Source organism: Cervus canadensis, chromosome 5 (genome assembly GCF_019320065.1).
Source record: "Cervus canadensis isolate Bull #8, Minnesota chromosome 5, ASM1932006v1, whole genome shotgun sequence".
Taxonomy (NCBI): Eukaryota; Metazoa; Chordata; class Mammalia; order Artiodactyla; family Cervidae; genus Cervus; species Cervus canadensis.
In genome coordinates, this window is record NC_057390.1 from 44,127,238 (window position 1) to 44,144,768 (window position 17,531).

General features: G+C 46.8%; 2 protein-coding genes across 4 annotated transcripts in view; one reads left to right on the forward strand and one right to left on the reverse strand.

Annotated features, from left to right (window-relative positions):
- The window catches only part of RETSAT (retinol saturase), a 16,420-nt gene extending 8,807 nt beyond the window's left edge, over positions 1 to 7,613 (reverse strand). The window contains exons 1-5 of the mRNA XM_043468697.1: positions 7,366 to 7,613; positions 5,248 to 5,430; positions 4,589 to 4,830; positions 3,675 to 3,876; positions 2,366 to 2,563 (exon numbers count right to left, since the gene is read on the reverse strand). Of these exons, the coding sequence (XP_043324632.1) occupies positions 2,366 to 2,563; positions 3,675 to 3,876; positions 4,589 to 4,830; positions 5,248 to 5,430; positions 7,366 to 7,534 (994 nt within the window). The 5' untranslated portion in view covers positions 7,535 to 7,613. The remainder of the gene's footprint in view (positions 1 to 2,365; positions 2,564 to 3,674; positions 3,877 to 4,588; positions 4,831 to 5,247; positions 5,431 to 7,365) is intronic.
- Positions 7,614 to 7,726: 113 nt separating this feature from the next.
- ELMOD3 (ELMO domain containing 3) overlaps positions 7,727 to 17,531 on the forward strand; it is a 33,244-nt gene continuing 23,439 nt past the window's right edge. For 2 of the 3 annotated variants that reach the window (XM_043468698.1, XM_043468699.1), the window contains exons 1-5: positions 7,732 to 8,175; positions 9,290 to 9,458; positions 11,005 to 11,291; positions 14,949 to 15,026; positions 15,730 to 15,799. In XM_043468698.1, coding sequence (XP_043324633.1) covers positions 11,241 to 11,291; positions 14,949 to 15,026; positions 15,730 to 15,799 — 199 coding nt within the window. In that variant the 5' untranslated portion in view covers positions 7,732 to 8,175; positions 9,290 to 9,458; positions 11,005 to 11,240. Of the gene's footprint in view, positions 8,176 to 9,289; positions 9,459 to 11,004; positions 11,292 to 14,948; positions 15,027 to 15,729; positions 15,800 to 17,531 lie in introns of all 3 variants that reach the window. The other variant, XM_043468700.1, reaches the window with a different exon arrangement.

Genomic DNA, 17,531 nt, shown 5'->3' on the forward strand with positions numbered 1-17,531 from the left:
TCATGGCATCTGGTCCCATCACTTCATTGGAAATAGATAGGGAGACAGTGCAAACAGTGTCAAACTTTATTTTGGGGGGCTCCAAAATCACTGCAGATGGTGACTGCAGCCATGAAATTAAAAGACACTTACTCCTTGGAAGGAAAGTTATGACCAACCTAAATAGCATATTAAAAAGCAGAGACATTACTTTGCCAACAAAGGTCCATCTGGTCAAGGCTATGGTTTTTCCAGTGGTCATGTATGGATGTGAGAGTTGGACTGTGAGGAAAGCTGAGCACCAAAAAATTGATGCTTTTGAAATTGAGGATGTTGGAGAAGACTCTTGAGAGTCCCTTGGACTGCAAGGAGCAAGGAGATCCAACCAGTCCATCCTAAAGAAGATCAGTCCTGGGTGTTCATTGGAAGGACTGATGCTGAAGCTGAAACTCCAGTACTTTGGCCACCTCATGAGAAGAGTTGACTCATTGGAAAAGACCCTGATGCTGGCAGGGGTTGGGGGCAGGAGGAGAAGGGGATGACAGAGGACGAGATGGCTGGATGGCATCACCGACTCCATGGACATGAGTTTGAGTAAACTCTGGGAGTTGGTGATGGACAGGGAGGCCTGGCGTGCTGCGATTCATGGGGTTGCAGAGTTGGACACAACTGAGCGACTGAACTGAACTGAACTGATATGCAAATAGCATGTGTGTGCAGTCATGCTCAATTGTGTCCGACTCTTTGCAACCCCATGGACTGTAGCCTGCCAGGCTCCTCTGTCCATGGGATTTCCCAGGCAAAAATACTGGAGTGGGTTGCCATTTCCTTCTCTGAGGATCTTTCTGACCCAGGGATCAAACATACATCTCCTGCAGCTCCTGCATTGCAGATGGATTCTTTACCAACTGTGTCATCTGGGAAGCCCCCAAGAGCTGACAGTCAATCATTTTTTTAACCTAGAAATGTGACAGTCTCTTATGATTCAACCTAACATTTTCAGATGCCTAAACATATTCAGCTCATGGGACTTCTCTGGTGGTCCCGTGGCTAAGACACTGAGCTGCCAATGAAGGGGGCCCAGCTTTGATCCCTGATCAGGGAACTAGATCCTACATGCCACAGCTAAGAGTTCACATGACACAAAGAAGACCAAAGATTCCATGTGCTGCAACTGAGACCCAGTGCAGCCAAAACAGAGAAAAAAGAAACTCAGCTCTTTCTTATCTCTGTGCCTCTGCACATTCTGTTCCCCCTGCCTGGAATGACCTCCTCTCCCCTCTGACCAGCTTCCTCTCACCCATCACGACCTCCCTCTGGAGACTCCCTGTCCCACCATCCTGTGCCAACTCCAGCCTCAGTGCGTGCCTCCATGCAGCACCTTGATTATATCTCAGTCATCTGCCCTCTGAGACTGGAAACTTCCTGAGTTAGAGATTAGGATTTACTTATTTTTTACCTCCATCTTTTATCACATAGCATGTGAAAAACATAAATATATCCAGAACTGAATTTCATTCAACTGATAAACCCTCCTTGGTTCACAGACCGCCTGACGGCTGGAAGGAAAACTGGTTTGTGACTGTGAGAGAAAGTCTTGCACAGCTGATGGCCACCCCTGCCTCACTGCTGGGAACTTTCCAGTCTCTTCTACAGATAGGTCCTCAAAGATCACTGATGGCCTTTTCTCCCTTGACTTTTGGGTGCCTTGGGCCACCCACTCACCACCTCCTCTTTGAAAGCTTACTCGGGTGAATTCACCATCACCAGCCCTGTTTCTTTCAGGCCTCTCTCTTCTCCCTTCACTGAGGCTTCTGAAGTTACCCTAGATGGCCTGTCTATTTACCAGAGCCCTTCCCTGCATAGACCCTCTCCTCACAGAGTTTATCCTTGGTGGAATTTTGACTCTCTGTACAGGTGACAGCAAACACCTGAGCCAGGGTAGAGTCTGAGCCCCACTCTGCCATTTACAGGGCATCCTGATGGCCTCCACACCACCCCATGGAGCACCCAGGTTACAACTCACTCCATCAGTCACTGAACAAACATTTACTGGGCTCCAGTATGTGCCAAGGTCTATAGACATAAAGATAAAAAAGACACCGCCTCTACACTCAAGGAACTCGTGGATTAAAGGATAACTACTTGTCTCTATTGAATAAATGATAAGATGCTGTTCTCTGGGGACCATACCACCCTTTATCCTTCCTGTGTCCTTTTCACTTCCTGACCAGGTCAACGGCTATTCCCAGGTGGCCCCAGCTTGCGACAGATTCCAGCCTGTAACCCCCGATCTGGAGGTCTCTGCCCTCGGAGCTCTCTTTGCTCTGCACCCCCCGTCTCTCCCACCCGCCCAAGGACTGTGAAGACGGCGCAGGGCTCTCACCACAGGCTTTCCCAGCTGAGTCGAGCAGGATGCTTTGCACAGGGGCCCTTGTGAGGACAGCGCCCCCGGCCCGCTGAATCACAGGGATGGTGTGGAAGGCAATCTCACTGGAGCCCCCTCGGGGATAAAAGGCCCCTTTTAAGTAGTGGTCAACCAGCAGAGCATGCATGGAAAAGGTGGTGTGGCTGGGGGTCACACCTGCAGAAGGAAGGAGGGGGTGATGAGGCAAGAGCAGGCAGCGACACCATTCAGAGCAGAACATGGGAGGGATGGGGTGGGGGGAGGGGAAGGAGGCTCAAGAGGAAAGAGATACATGTATAATTATGGCTGATTCACATTGCTGGACAGCAGAAACCAACACAATATTGTAAAGTAATTTTCTTCCAATGAAAAAATAAATTTAAAAAAGGAACACAGGTTCCTGTCAGAAAACATGCAGCCTTTGGGGATTCCCTGGTGGTCCAGTGGTTAGGTCTAGGTGCTTTCCCTGTTGCGGGGGGCCTGGGTTCAATGCCTGGTTGGAGAACTAAGATCCTGCAAGCTGCATAGCGTGACCAAAAAAAAAAGAAAAACAAACATGCAACCTGAGTCTATGCCTCCCAGGATCCGAGTGATTCTCAGGGCAGCCTCTTTCTATCCAAACAGGCAAACAAGGGAGCATTCCAGGTCTTGGGCCAGTAGGAACGGCCTCCCTGCGAACTGCCATGCTGCCAGGGAGGAGAGTGTGGACTGGAAAGAAAACCAGCCAGGACGTTGGTGAGGGGGATTTTTCTCAGGGTATCCAGCAGGGAGGAAGACAGGCATTTCTTCCCTAAGCTCCAGAGGACCTGGAGGGTGTGCAGCTCCACTTCAGTCAGCCAGGCAGGCTCAGAGTCAAAGAATTGATGCTTTTGAACTGTGATGCTGGAGAAGACTCTAGAGAGTCCCTTGGACAGCAAGGAGATGAAACCAGTCAATCCTAAAGGAAATCAGTCCTGAATATTCATTGGAAGGACTGATGCTGAAGCTGAAGCTCTAATACTTGGGCCACCTGATGCAAAAAGCCAACTCATTGGAAAAGACCCTGATGCTCGGAAAGATTAAAGGCAGCAGAAGGGGGTGACAGAGCATGAGATAGTTGGACGGCATCACTGACTCAATGCACATGAGTTTGAGCAAACTCCACGAGGTAGTGAAGGACATAGAAGCCTGGCATGCTGCAGTCCATGGGGTCGCAAAGAGTCGGACATGACTGAGTGACTGAATAAACCAGGCTCAGGAAGAAAGACAAAGAGCCAGGGGCTGCCCAGGGCCCAAGGCCAGGACCCACCGTAAGTGGGGAAGATGTAGCTGAGCACGGCCTGGAGCTCTGGAGAGGCGGGGAGCTGCCGCAGGACCTCAGCCAGGCTCTGGGTGGACGCACGGAGGAACGGAGAGAAGCGGGTGAGCAGCCCACACTTGGTGAGGAGCTGAGCCACGGGCAGCGGGAGGACCTTCAGCAGGATACCATGAACGACTCCACGGGATACCACCTGGGAGGGGAGTAAGCAGGGAGGGACAGGGCTCACCTCCAGACCCGCTGTGACAGAACTGCCTGTCCAGCAGCCTGCACAGTCCCAGGGCCCAAGAGCACTTGGTGGTGGTGGTTTAGCCACTGAGTCATGTTCGACTTTTTCCACACTATGAATTATAGCCTGTCAGGCTCCTCTGTCCATGGGGATTCTCCAGGCAAGAATACTGGAGTGGGTTGCTATTTTCTTCTCCAGGGGATCTTCCCGAGTCAGGGATCCAACCTGCGTCTCCTGCATTGCAGGCGGTCTCCTGGACTGGATTCTGAGCCTGCTGAGCTATCAGGGAAGCAGAACTTGGCTAAATTTGGATCATAAAACTCTGTACTCTTAAGTTTTTTTTTTCTTTTTTTCCCATTCTCCCCCTCAGATGAGTCCTTTTTTTGCTTTTCAGTTTCCTGCCCAAATTCCTTTTGAAAAATTCCAATCTGGTCTCAGATGAAGTGAAAAGGGGTTAGAGATGTAACCACATGGAAGCCAGCCTGGTCAGGCCAGAGTGTGAGTGGCAGCTGCTGAGCCCAGGCTCCAGAGAGAGGGCCTGGCTGAGCACAGAGGTCAACTCAGGCCGGGGCTGAGTTCCAGACAACATGTCTGTTCCTCCTTCCTGCCTCCCTCACCCGTCACTCCACTAATGAGGAAGGTGAGCCTTGTTGGGAATAACACATGTCCGTGTTACCTTAACTAGCTTCATATACTTGTCAATGGCAGCTTCTTCCTGGGGAAACTTGTCCTTGAGGCCCTGAATGTAGGCTTTCATCCCCGCGTACATGGGAAACTCTTTTCGGCCATCAGGCCCTTCTAGTACCATGATGTCAAAGGGAGAGGGCAAGGCAACCCAGTCTAGCTGCCCCTCAGTGATCTGGTCCAAGATAAAACGCTCAGAGCTGCCTTCCTGCATACGCCCGATATAATGGATTCCTGTTGAGAGACAGAAAAACAAGACATGATAGCGATAAGGGAATTAAGCCCTGGAAAGGCTCCAACAAGGAAGCAGGGTGAAAGAGGCGTCCTACAGGGCCACGTCCATGCTCACAGAGGGGGTACCCACCCTTTCTGTAAAGGGGAGTTGCAACAGAAACCACAAGATCCCCACCCAGGTCATCAGGTATAGCTGTCAGATCATGGAGATACATGTGGTGTGTCTCTAACCCCTTTTCCCTTCATCTGAGATCAGACTGGAATTTTTCAAAAGGAATTTGGGCAGGAAAGCTGTCAGACCAACAGTGCCCAGGGAGAAGAAAACCCGGGCCTCCAAAACCACTGAAAAGCCCAGGATCGTCCCACTATGGCTGCTCCAAACCTCCTGCTCCCACCCCTTTGCCTTGGCAGCCTTACCCGTGTCAAATTGAAGGCCATTCTTTCCAAAGGTATGACAACAGCCTCCTGCCTTGGTATGTTGTTCCAGAACAAGAACTCGCTTGCCAGTTTTGGCTAGGATCGCAGCTGCCGCCAAGCCCCCAAAGCCACTGCCAATCACCACCACATCCAGCTTCTCTGGCACTCGGTTGACCGAGAAAGCTGCAGCAAAAGAGGAGATTGAGAGGGCAATGAAAGGACAATGAGGTGGAAACCAAGGCAGAATGTTCTAGCTTATATGATGCTCCAGAAAATTTCTAGAGCAGTTTGGCACAGGGCTCCTCACTAAAATATCTCAAACATTTTACCTGGGAAATACTCAGGACCCACCAGAGAAGGTTGAACAAAGTGATTTAGGTTGATCTGAACTGATTCAGACCAAAACCACTACATAGCTGAGGATTTTCCCTACTTGCAAAGAAAGAATAATTCATAAACTATTACACACACACACAAATGTTGACCGTGATCCAAGTGGAGAATCCTAAGCGCAGTCAGAGACCGAGCTAGGGAAGAAAGAAACCAAGGAGGTGGGGGACAGGAGAAGAGTGTCATGGGGCTGGATGGTGGCTCATGCCACAGTCCATTCACAAGCAGGTTATCTTCAGAAAATGCAGGATCAGCAGGCAGTAGTGGTGCAGCCCACTCAGATCTTGATTCTTAAAGATCTTGATCCAGAGGCAGGACAGAGCTCTTCTGAGAAATCACAGCACCACCCTTCACACTGGGGAAGCCTGGATGTGGGATTAAGGAGGAGGCACCTAACCAAGACAAAACTGGACAGCCCATGCTGCTGTATGGCCACTTTCTCCACAAGATCTATTCTTTCAAAATCACTCCAGAACTGAGCTTTGGAATTTTTCAAGCTGCCAGAGAACTGAGTAAACTTTGAACTTTTCATACAGTTTTTAAAAGACCTACAGTGAAAAATACATTTCATAATCCAGAACACATGTCATTATATAATATAAAGAAGTTTCACAATACTTACCAGAACTATATAGGATACACTGATATTTTCCATTTGACTGAATTTTAAAATGCTAGTTGCAACTCACTAAATTGATATCATGACCCACTAGGAAAGATCAAAACTTGGTTTGAAAAACAAACTAATCATCTCATCTTTAGACCAGTCCAGATAAATGGAGTGATTTGCTAATGTTTACACAGTAAATCAGGCTTCCCTGGTGGCTCAGACAGTAGAGAAAGTGCCTGCAATGTGGGAGGCTGGGGTTTGATCCCTAGGTGGAGAAGGTCTCCTGGAGAAGGAAATGGCAACCCCCTCCAGTATTCTTGCCTGGAAAACGCCATGGACAGAGGAGCCTGGAGGGCTACGGTTCATGGGGTCGCATAGGGTCGGACAGTGACTAACACTTTTACTTTCACTTTTTTCACAGAGTAAACAAGTGTTTGTTGTTCAGTTGCTCAGTCCTGTTTGACTCTCTTCGGCAGAGACTGTGACAGAGTCCAGTTAAACCTCTGATCTCAGAAATAATAGGCCTTTCACTTACAACAATATTGTCTTTATTTTACTTATTTTTTAAGCAGCCGAATTCTTGCTTTAAACTCTAAAAGAAACCCACAAATACTTTTTAAAAGATGACAGTACAGATCCTCCGTAAACAAAGAGGTCTGAGCCCGAGGCACCCCACTGAGCCTCGCTTCAACCACAAGAGATGGGACCAGCATAATCAATCAGTCACATTCCTTGATGAACCAAATGCAATTTCCTACAAAGGTTTCTATGCAGCTCTCCCACCTCCTTGAACCCCTGGGGAAGATAAGTAAAAATGTTACGGTCTTAAAGTCAAAGACGGGGAAAGATCTCTTGTTTAAACCGTTAGCCATCGCTATACCAAGTGGCAGGGTCTGAGCGTGGCTATGACAAGAACCTGGCTCGCCGAGGACGATATCTGAGACCCAGAGGCCAAGATTCCCCGTGCCTGCGGGGACCAAGGCTCTCTCCAGGAGTGGATTCTAAAGCGGGCGCCTACACACGCAAAGATGCCCTCCCAGCACTTTGCATCTGGGAAACGCTAACCCGTGAGGATGCTCGGGCGCAGCCTAGGTCCCCGGGGTGTCTCCCCCGCTCACCTTGCTTTAGAACCTTCTTCCTGGCCTCCTTGTCGGTCACCAGAGGTGCGGGTGGCCGTTTGACATCCTCCAAGAAGGGGTTCGGGGAGCTGCCTGAGAACAGCTCCTTGTAAACTTTGCCGAGGATGACCAGCAGCAGCGCAGCCAGTAGCAGCAGCGACACCCACATCGCGCCGGCGCCGGGTACTGGGAATTCTTTCGCTTGGACGGCGCCTGGGATCGGGGCCTCAGCTCTGCCAGTTAAACTAGTCCTCCCACCAGGGAGGCGGAGTCAACCGTGCCCACTGATCTGTACGCGGAGAAGCGAAGTCGCCCGCGGAGATTGACCCTCGCGGCTCCCCGTACTCGCTTCGTCTGCGGCGCGGAGGGCAGTGCTCCTGCGCAGAGGAGGCCCGGAGGGGCTGCGAGACCCTAATAGCAAAGAACTGGGAACTCGGGGACTCGGCCGGCGATCCCCGGGCGGGGGTCAGAGGAGGAGGAATGTGGGGCGGAAATGGTCGCCCTGGGGCGAGACAAGGCTGAGAGCTGTAGGACCGAGAGAGACTCCCGATCCTGGCAGACAGGAGACCTGGGTTGTGATCTGCGCTCTGCCGCGGACTCGCCGGATCCTGTTTTCCCCGCCGAACAGTTGAGAAAGTTTCTGGTCGGAGTCCCCACGCGCCCCTGTCTGGCTGGGTGTCTCGCTGGATTGAGATCTCCCTTGAGATCCGCGCATCGCAGCCGACGAGCACCGGATTCTGGGACCCTCAAACTGGTCAATAGTTTTTGGCCCGGGCGCCCTGGGATGGCAACGCCTACGGCCGGGGTCGGGTAAGGGCTGGAGGGGGTCGGGGAGCGCCCAGGGGCAAGGCCGATGAAAGGACTATCCTACCTTTGTGTGCATTTATACTTAAGATGTGGCCCCAATTTCCAGATTAAATACCTATTTAGCGTTTAAGCCCCAGCAAGCTTAAACTTAAAATCATTCGCTTTAATATAGCTCCTTTCCTAAAGTGGGTGCACCATAAAAATTAACAAGGATCTACTGTATAGCACAGGGAGCTATATTTAGTATCTTGTACTAACAGAGGATGAGATGGTTAGATGGCATCACCGACACTATGGACGTGAGTTTGAGTAAGCTCCGAGATTTGATGATGGACAGGAAAGCCTGGCATGCTGCAGTCCATGGGGTCGCAAAGAGCCGGACACCATTGAGCAACTGAACTGAACTGAATAATCTGTAATGGAAAGGAATCGGAAAAAGAATATATTTAGTTTTGTAGATAGATAGGTAGATAGGCTCAGTTGTGTCCGACTCTTTGCGACCCCATAGACTGTAGCCCGCCAGGTTCTTCTGTCCATGGAATTTTCCAGGCAAGAATACTGGAGCAGGTTGCCATTTCCTGCGCCAGTGGCTCTTCCCCACCCACAGGATCAAACCGGTGCCTCTTGCATCTCCTGCATTGGCAGGCAGATTCTTTACCATTAGTGCCACCTGGGAAGCCCGTATATGTGTTATATATCTGAATCACTTTGCTATATACCGGAAAATAACACATTCTAAATCAACTATATTTCGATTTTTAAAAATTATTTATTTGGCTGTGCCAGGTCTTAGTTGCCACATGCAGGTTCTTTAGTTGCGGCATGTGAGATCTAGTTCTCTGGCTAATGATTGAACCCAAGCCAGCTGCATTGGGAGAGTGGAGTCTTAGCCACTGGACCACCAGGGTAGCCACTACTTCAATTTTTTTTTTAATTAACAAAATACAAAAAAAAAAGTAACAAAATACAGTGGGTGCACCATAAATACTGAATTTTGAAAGGATCCATCTTTATAGGAAAGCCATTAAGGAACTTCCCTAATATTGTTAGGAGTGATGTGATAACTTCTAGTACTTGCTCGTTTGACAGTTTCTGCTCATTTCTTTCTCTAATACAGATCGTGACTGTCCCTCTTGGAGTCCCCGGCAGGACTCCAGCCGGAATTGAGGCACTAGCAGGCGTGTAAAGCTGGTCCTGATTCAGCACTGCTGGATTCAATTCAAGCCCAGTGATAGAAGAGCCTCCCTGAGCTTGTGGTAGCCATACCTGCCAATCATCTTCCCAAGGTTGGTCGATGTGTACGTGTTTTGTCATATGCAGAACACTTGAGAAGGTCAAAGGGGAAGGAGTGAAAAGGGAGGTAGATGCTGAGGCGCCAGAAGACATGGAGAGAGTTGGTTCCTGAGCTGCTATAACTGCGGGACACTGTCCTCCCCCTGTTACAATAAGCCAGGTGTCCCGTCCAGCAATCATGAGGTATTCTGGCTGTTGGTGTTAGGAACAGTCACTGCGTCCAGCTCCCTGACAGAGTCCATCTTGTTACTGGCCTCCAGTTTGTAGGGAACCCAGATTGTGTTCTCTGAAGAGCTGACCCCAAAGCAATGCCACCTTTCTTTCTTAGTCAGCCTTTCTTAGTCAACTGAGGAATTCCCTGGTGGTCCACTGGTTAGAACTCCATGCTTTCACTGCAGAGAGCCAGGGTTCAATCCCTGGCTGGGGAATTAAGATCCTGCAAGTCACACAGTGCAGCCAAAAAAACGGTAAACCAAGTCTGTGAGGTATGACTATCTGTCACCTGCCCATTTACCCAGGTTCTTATTGTGACAGGCACTTATGATGTCCAGTTCTCCCATGGTTAGGTGTGGGCCTGCCCAACTCACTTCCTGAGGTGGACTCATGGGAGGCAATACTTAGAGTTAGCTTCACTGGCCAGGAAGCTGCCACATGTACAGTACTGCTGCTCACGAGGAAGGGGCAGCATTGTGTTGCATTTTGAGTTTCTGTTAATACCATCATAGGAACTGAATTGAGTTATAGGCCCAGCCAGGTCTGAGACCTGAGTAAAGCCTGAACACTTCAGCTAAGACCACCCACCAATGTGTCACCCTAAATTATCCTCACCCTTTTGAGACACGTGGACTTTCCTGGTGGCTCTGACAGTAAAGAATCTGCCTGCAATTCAGGAGACCTGGGTTTGATCCCTGGGTCTGGAAGATCCCCTGGAGGAGGAAATGGCTACCCACTTCAGTATTCTTGCCTGGAGAATTCCATGGACAGAGGAACCTACAAACTACAGCCCCTGGGGTCACAAAGGGATGGACAAGACTGAGCGACTAACACTTTCACTTTTAGATACTGCCCCAGATCTCAGTAACTTCATTGTCAAAAACAGATCCCTGTAAAGCAGTTATCCACCAATTAAGAATAAATTTAAAAAGCAAATAGAAAAACAGATCCCCACCACTTACAGTGGTGCTGCCTCCTGGACACTGAGAATCCAGCCGTTAGACTCCTGCAGGGACCCCTTCTTTCTGTCCCATTACATGGATAGTAAGAGGCAGGCATTCACTAAGACAGGCTGTTTATTCAGAATATGTTTACAGCTGCCTGAAGTTTTTTTTTAATGATTTAAAATCCCATAATCACTTTATTTTTATTTGCTTATTTGGCCACAGATTGTGGCATGTGGGACCTTAGTTCCCCAACCGGGGATCAAACCAGCAGAGTCCCAACCATTGGACCACCAGGGAAGTACCTGCTTGAAGATTTTTCAAGTCAGAGGCATAACTGAATGATGAAACTAGTTTTCTTCTTTATTTTTTTTTTTTCCAGGGCTGAGACTCCAGAGTGAGTCCTCAAGGACTGCTTTCAGGACTCACAGAAACCTCCACCCTGGTGATGGCACACAGGGACTATTTTCTTGTTCTTAGTCTGAACAACTGCCAAGAAGGAGGGCAACGGTAGAACAGTCAAATCCCAGGCTCTCCCCATAGCTTCTAATCTCAGACCTTGTTAAACTCCTTTCTGAGCCCAAGGACAAAAGTCACTTGAACAAATGAGTTTGAGTCATGAATGAAAACTCTCACTCTTTCCATGAGAAAGAAAGAAGAGATGGACAGGTAAGCAAACATATCCGTTTGGGAAAGAAGGTGTTGGTATGGGATGTATTATTAATAATAATAAGAGAGCATATATCAAGAGGGTGTGGACCTTTAGAAATGTGTAGGAAAAATTCTCTTTACAGTTCTCTTGTTCTCTAGAAGAAGTTCCTAGTCACTTCTGGGTCAATTGCCTTTCCTGACGGCTTGCTTTCAGAGTATGTTATACGATTTGGGTTTAGATTTGCTTGGGTGGGAGGAAAGTTTCAATTAGAATCTCCCAGGAAGTATGTGTTTCAATCAGTTTGGGTTGTATACTGGCCCTTTCTCTCTCAAACGCCCATTTTGACCTGTTTATCATCAGGATCCCTGGTTCCATGTGTTATGTTTCTGTGTGAGCCTGGCAGCTTACCCTGTATTCCCCATCTTTTTCCCTACCTTGCCCAGAAATGGTCTTAAATGGAGCCTTTGGGGTTCAGTGGCCAGAATGGGGACAAAGCCTGTGCTTTGGGAGTCCAGGGAGGTTTTCTTCACTGTCCTAAGACAGGTGAACTATTCTTCCAGAGAGCATTTATCTTTGGGCACTAGAGGAAGAGAAGGATGCAATGAGTCCTGAGCGCACAGTCTCCTCAAGGGAGTTGTGCAGCACGGTGAATCACCAGATATTATTGAGAACGTATCTTGAGCCTGCGAGCATGTCTGACTCTCTGTGACCCCATGGACTGTAGTCCGCCAGGCTCCTCTGTCCATAGAATTTCCCAGGCAAGAATACTGGAGTAGGTAGCCGTCCCCTTCTCCAGGGGATCTTCCTGACCGAGGGATTGAATCTGGGTCACCTGCATTGCAGGCGGATTCTTTACCGTCTGAGCCACCAGAGAAGCCCATCGTAAGCCTAGTGCTGTGCAGATGGTCTGAGAAATATAAAACAAGTACACCAGAAGAGTCTGACTGGGGAGACAGGTCTTTTGCAGAGGACCTTGTGCCACATACAGAGGGGCTATGGGACTTAGAGATGTGAGGAAACCATTGTAACTGCAGGAAACCACTGTAGCTCAGCCACCCTGAGGAGATGGAACTGATCTTGAAGGGCCCAGAAAACAGTGAGAAGATGGAGGTGGGGGCAAGACCACATGACCCAAGGGCTAGAGGTGAGAAGAATTGCAGCAAGTGTGTTCACTTTAGCTAAGTGGGCAATAAGGGTGCTTAGACATCAGGAGGCCAGTTGTGGAGGAGTAGCTCTGCTGTGGTGTGTTTATGGGTTCATTCTTCTGACAAAAATGAAGGCAAAAAGAAGTTAAAAAATCAAAGTTGTGTCTAAGGAGTGTTAGTTGGCAAAAATATGTAAAACAGGATTAGAGTAACAGGACAGTCTGGGATTCCAGGGCCTTGACATAGCAATGATACCTTTATTAGTTATTTTCTTTTAATTATCATTATTTTTCTTTTATCTGCCTTAGAGAAAATAATACTGCACATGGTTCAAAATCCAAAAGTATGGAGGATGTACATATAGTGAAAAAACTATCTTCCACTCTTGTTCCCCAGCCACCCTGTTTTCCTGCTGAGGCAAAGTTAGTACTTCCTTGAAGACTGTAATTCTGGAAATAGCCTCTGTAAAGACAAGCAAATATATTTATGTGTTTTGTTTTGTTTTATTTTGTTTTGTTTTTAGAAAATCCAATGGTAAAGTATACTCTGACCTTTGCTTTTTCACTTAATATATTAATATCATGAAGACTGTTCCAAATAATTTATAAAGTACTTTCTTACTCTTTTTTTTAATGACTGTATAGGATCTCATTAAGCAGATATGCTTTAATTTATTTAAAATTAGTTCACTAGTGACAACTAGATTTATCATGATCATTTTGAAATGTATAGAAATATCAAATCACTGTGTTGTGCACTAGGAACTAATATCATGTTGTAAGTGAATTATAACTCAAAAACAAACTCATAGAAAAAGAGGTTAGATTTGTGGCTACCAGAGATAGGGGAAGGGGGATTAGATAGTGAAAAGATGCAAACTTCCAGTTAGAAGATAAATAAGTACTAGAAATATAATGTACAACATGATAAAGGTAACACCACTATGTGTTAGAATGAAAGTTAAGAGAACAAATCCTAAGAGTTCTCATCACAAGGAAAAAAATTTTTTGTTTGTTTGTTGATGTAGTATCAAGAGATGATGATGGATGATCACTAAACCTATCCTGGTCATCACTTCATAATCTATATAAGTCCAATCATTATGCTGTGCACCTTGCATCTTATACATTGATGTATGTCAGTACATCTCGGTGAAACGGTGGGGCGGGGTTGGGGAGTCGGTTATAAATAAAGTAAAATAAGAAGTCCATCAGTGGACATTCAGAGTTTTTCTAGCCTTTTGCTTTTATAAACAGTACTACCATGGATTTCCTTTGTGGTCTAGTGGTTAAGAATCTGCCTGCCAATGCAGGGGACATGTGTTCGATCCCTGGTCCGGGAAGATCCCACGTGCCACCGGGGCAGCTGACCCCATGTGCCCTACAGCTCGTGCTCCACAACAAGAGAAGCCACCGCAGTGAGAAGCCCTCGAACCACAGCTAGAAATGGCATGGCAACAAAGACCCAGTGCAGCTAAAACAAACAAACAAAAACAGACAAACAAAGCCATGAATAACTGTAAGCATGGCATTTTGCACATGGATGAGTATATATATTAGATAAATTCCTCAAAGGCAGTTGCAGGCCCCAAATAGACACAGCATACATGATTGTGTCAGATATTATCAACCCAGAGAGGTGGTAACAGTTCACTCTCCAGTGTCTTATAGCTCTTGGTCCTCTAACCAGCACAGTGTTACCACACCTTTTGATCTTTGATAACAAGGGAAGTGAAAAAATGTTGTTTCAAGGGTAGTTTTAGTTGGTTTTAGTTGACATTTCTCTTGTTATGAGTAAGGTTGAGTGTTTCTTCACATGTTTAAGAACTGTTTGTGTTTTGTTTTATGCAAACCATCTATATCCATGCCCATTTTTCTGCTGGTTTCTTCTTTTTTTTTTTCCCCTTACTGACTTGTAGGATTTTATTTTATTTTTTAACATTAAGAGCATTAGGGCTTCCCAGGTGGCTCAGTAGTAAAGAATTTGCCTACAATGTGGGAGACCTGGGTTTGATCCCTGGGTTGGGAAGATCCCCTGGAGAAGGACATAGCATACTGGAGGACAACCCCCTCCAGTATTCTTGCCTGGGAAATCCCATGGACAGAGGAGCCTAGTCGGCTACAGTCCATGGAGTTGCAAAGAGTCAGACACAACTTAGCAACTTAATACCAAAGGCAGGAAAATCAGCCATGTGTTTTGATATGAGTTACAAAAGGTTTGTTGAATGGTTTTTAAGCTCCAGCAGGGGAAAGATTTGGCTGAGCAGAACACGAAGAAACCGCTTTACTCAACTTTACTTACTCAGAGCCCTGAGACTTTGAACGGGGCCATGAAATCTGTATGAGATTATATTAACATTAAGCTTTTTGCAGACCAGGTTAAACAGGAGTTGTCCTTACAGTATTACCTGTAGTTGACTTCTCCAGGGTTAATGCATTGTGTGTGTGTTAAGGGAAAGGGTGTGCTGTTCAAGCTTTCATCTCTGGGGGACTGATATGTGCCTGAGAGACTGACTCGTTTGCCTTGCAGGTTGGAAGTGTATCTGCTGGGTGCGCTCCACCACCTGACAAGGACGGCAGTGCTGTTCTGGCTTTCAGAGGAATTTCTGTACGTACTGCCCACAGCCCAGTGTCTCATCAGTAGACACTCGTGTATCATGCCGCTATGTGGTGCCAGGTGCCGGGACATAGGATGGCACAGACCTTGCCCTCCAATAGTACATACTTTGGGGTTAGGAGTGGGAACAGACATGCAAAACAATCTCTGCCTAATCAGAAAATTGTTGTAACGAAGCAGAATATAAAGTGCAGTGGGGATATCAACAGCTCACCACTGTCTCAGTTGAGTAGATTTTTATCCATTTACTCTTCAAGGAGGGCATATATTGCCCCCACATCGCCCAACTTCTCCATCATAGTTGGTATTTTCCAGGTGCCTCTCATTAAGATTGGGCTTCCCCGGTGGCTCAGTGGTAAAGAACCCACCTGTCAATGCAGGAGACATGGGTTAAATCCCTGGGTAGGGAAGATCCCTTGAAGGAGGAAACAGCAACCCACTCCAGTATTCTTGCCTGGAAAATTCCACAGACAGAGGATCCTGGCAGGCTACAGTCTGTGGGATCTCAAAGAGTCGGACACAACTGAGCAACTGAACATGGACTCATTAAGGTTGGCTTTAACCAACGCGTCTGGGAAGACAGATTCTAATGGCCTCCAGTTTCAAGAACATTTGGTACAGTGGGCAGTGTGTGTGTGTGTGGATAGGAGGATGTGGACTCCGCCCTCACACTAAAGGTCACCTGCCCCTACAGATCTCAGAGTTGAAGAACCACAGCGTCCTCCAGGCCCTGACAGCAGAGGCGAACGGCTGGGAGCCCAGTGGTAAGGTCCCCTTCGGGGCCCGCAGAGCCTGGGTGGGACTCAAGGCAGAGCACATGGGTCCTTCCTTTCCTCCCTTGAATTTCTTCCCTTGAATTTCTCACTGCTTTTCCTATAGAATTTTATAGATTTATCCTTCTTCAAGGGAAATTAGAACTGACACTGGATTAGGAGTCAAGAGACCTGAGTTCATTCTTTCTTTTTAAGGGTTGTTTTTTTTTTTTAACGTGGATCATTTTTAAAGTCTCTCATTGAATGTGTTACAATATTGCTTCTGTCACACATTTTGGTTTTCTAGCTGCAATGCATGTGGGATCTTAGCTCCCTGACCAAGGATTAAAACCCACACACATCTTCTGCTTTGGAAGGCGAAGTCTTAACTACTGGACTGCCAGCGAAGTCCTGAGAGACCTGAGTTCTGACTTGGTCCCCAAAGCCCTGCTAGTGGCTTATTTGCCTTTTGGGAAAATCATACTATCTCTTTGTCTACAGTGGAGATATCAATATCTCCTCTGTGCTCTAAAGGATGTTGTGATACTGAAATGATACAGAGTAGATGAAAAGGCTTTGAAAAGTTAATCTTGTTTTACCTGCTTGACATGGTGCTTCCCATACTCTGTTTAAAGCTCACTCTGCCTGCTAATATACTGCACGAGAAAGCATACGCCACCAATTCAGAAGGACCACTTCTGGAGTGAGATGTCTCTGGCTTAAGTCTTGACTCTTTCACCCACCAGCTCCATGACCCAGAGCAAGGGAATTAATCTTCATTTTTTTTTTTTTTTTTGGGAATCAATCTTTCTAACCCGCACTTTACTTATCTGTAAAATCAGGGTTATATCAGAACCTGTACGATATAAATTTTATAAGAATTAAACGAGATAATGGAAAGTGCTTAGCACACAGAATCATAGCAAGCACTCATTGGTGTGTTTTGTTATCTTAAAATCTTGCAAACTGAATGTGTAATCTCTGAGAATATGGGAGTCTATTAAAAAAGTTCGAATGTAGAAAAATTATTTGAAGGTCTCAGAGGTTTCTTTTTTTTAAAGAGAACCATTTTTTAAATTTTATTTTTAATTGGAGAATTATTACTTTACAGTGTTGTGTTGGTTTCTGCCACAAACAACATGAATCAGTCACAAGTATACATATATCCCCTCCCTTTTGACCCTCCCTCCCCTGCCCTACCATGTGGATATTAAATTTGTTACAACATTGCTTCTGTTTTATGTTTTTTATTTTTTTGGCCTTCGGGCATGTGGAATCTTGGCTCCCCAACCAGGGATCCAACCCACACCCTTTGTGTTGGAAGACAAAGTCTCAATCAACTATGATGGGCAGGGAAGTCCCTGTAAAGTTTCTTTTAATTGAATTTTGTCTTTACCACATGTGGACAAACCTAACATTGATTAGAGATGTTGCCTTAAATGCCAAAATATCTTCTGTTTCAGTACAATTGGCAGTTATGTCCCAGATATTTTTGATCATATTGAACAATTACACTGGACTTCCCAGGTGGTAAAGTGGTAAAGAATCCGCCTGTCAATGCTGGAGACTCGGGACACTGAGGTTCAATCCCTGAGTCAGAAAAATCCCCTGGAGAAGGAAATGGCAACCCACTCCAGTTTTCTTTCCTGGAAAGTTCCAATGGCAGAGGACCCTGGCAGTCCTTGAGGTCACAAAGAGTTGGACATGACTGAGCACGCACGCATACGTGTTTGAACAATTACAT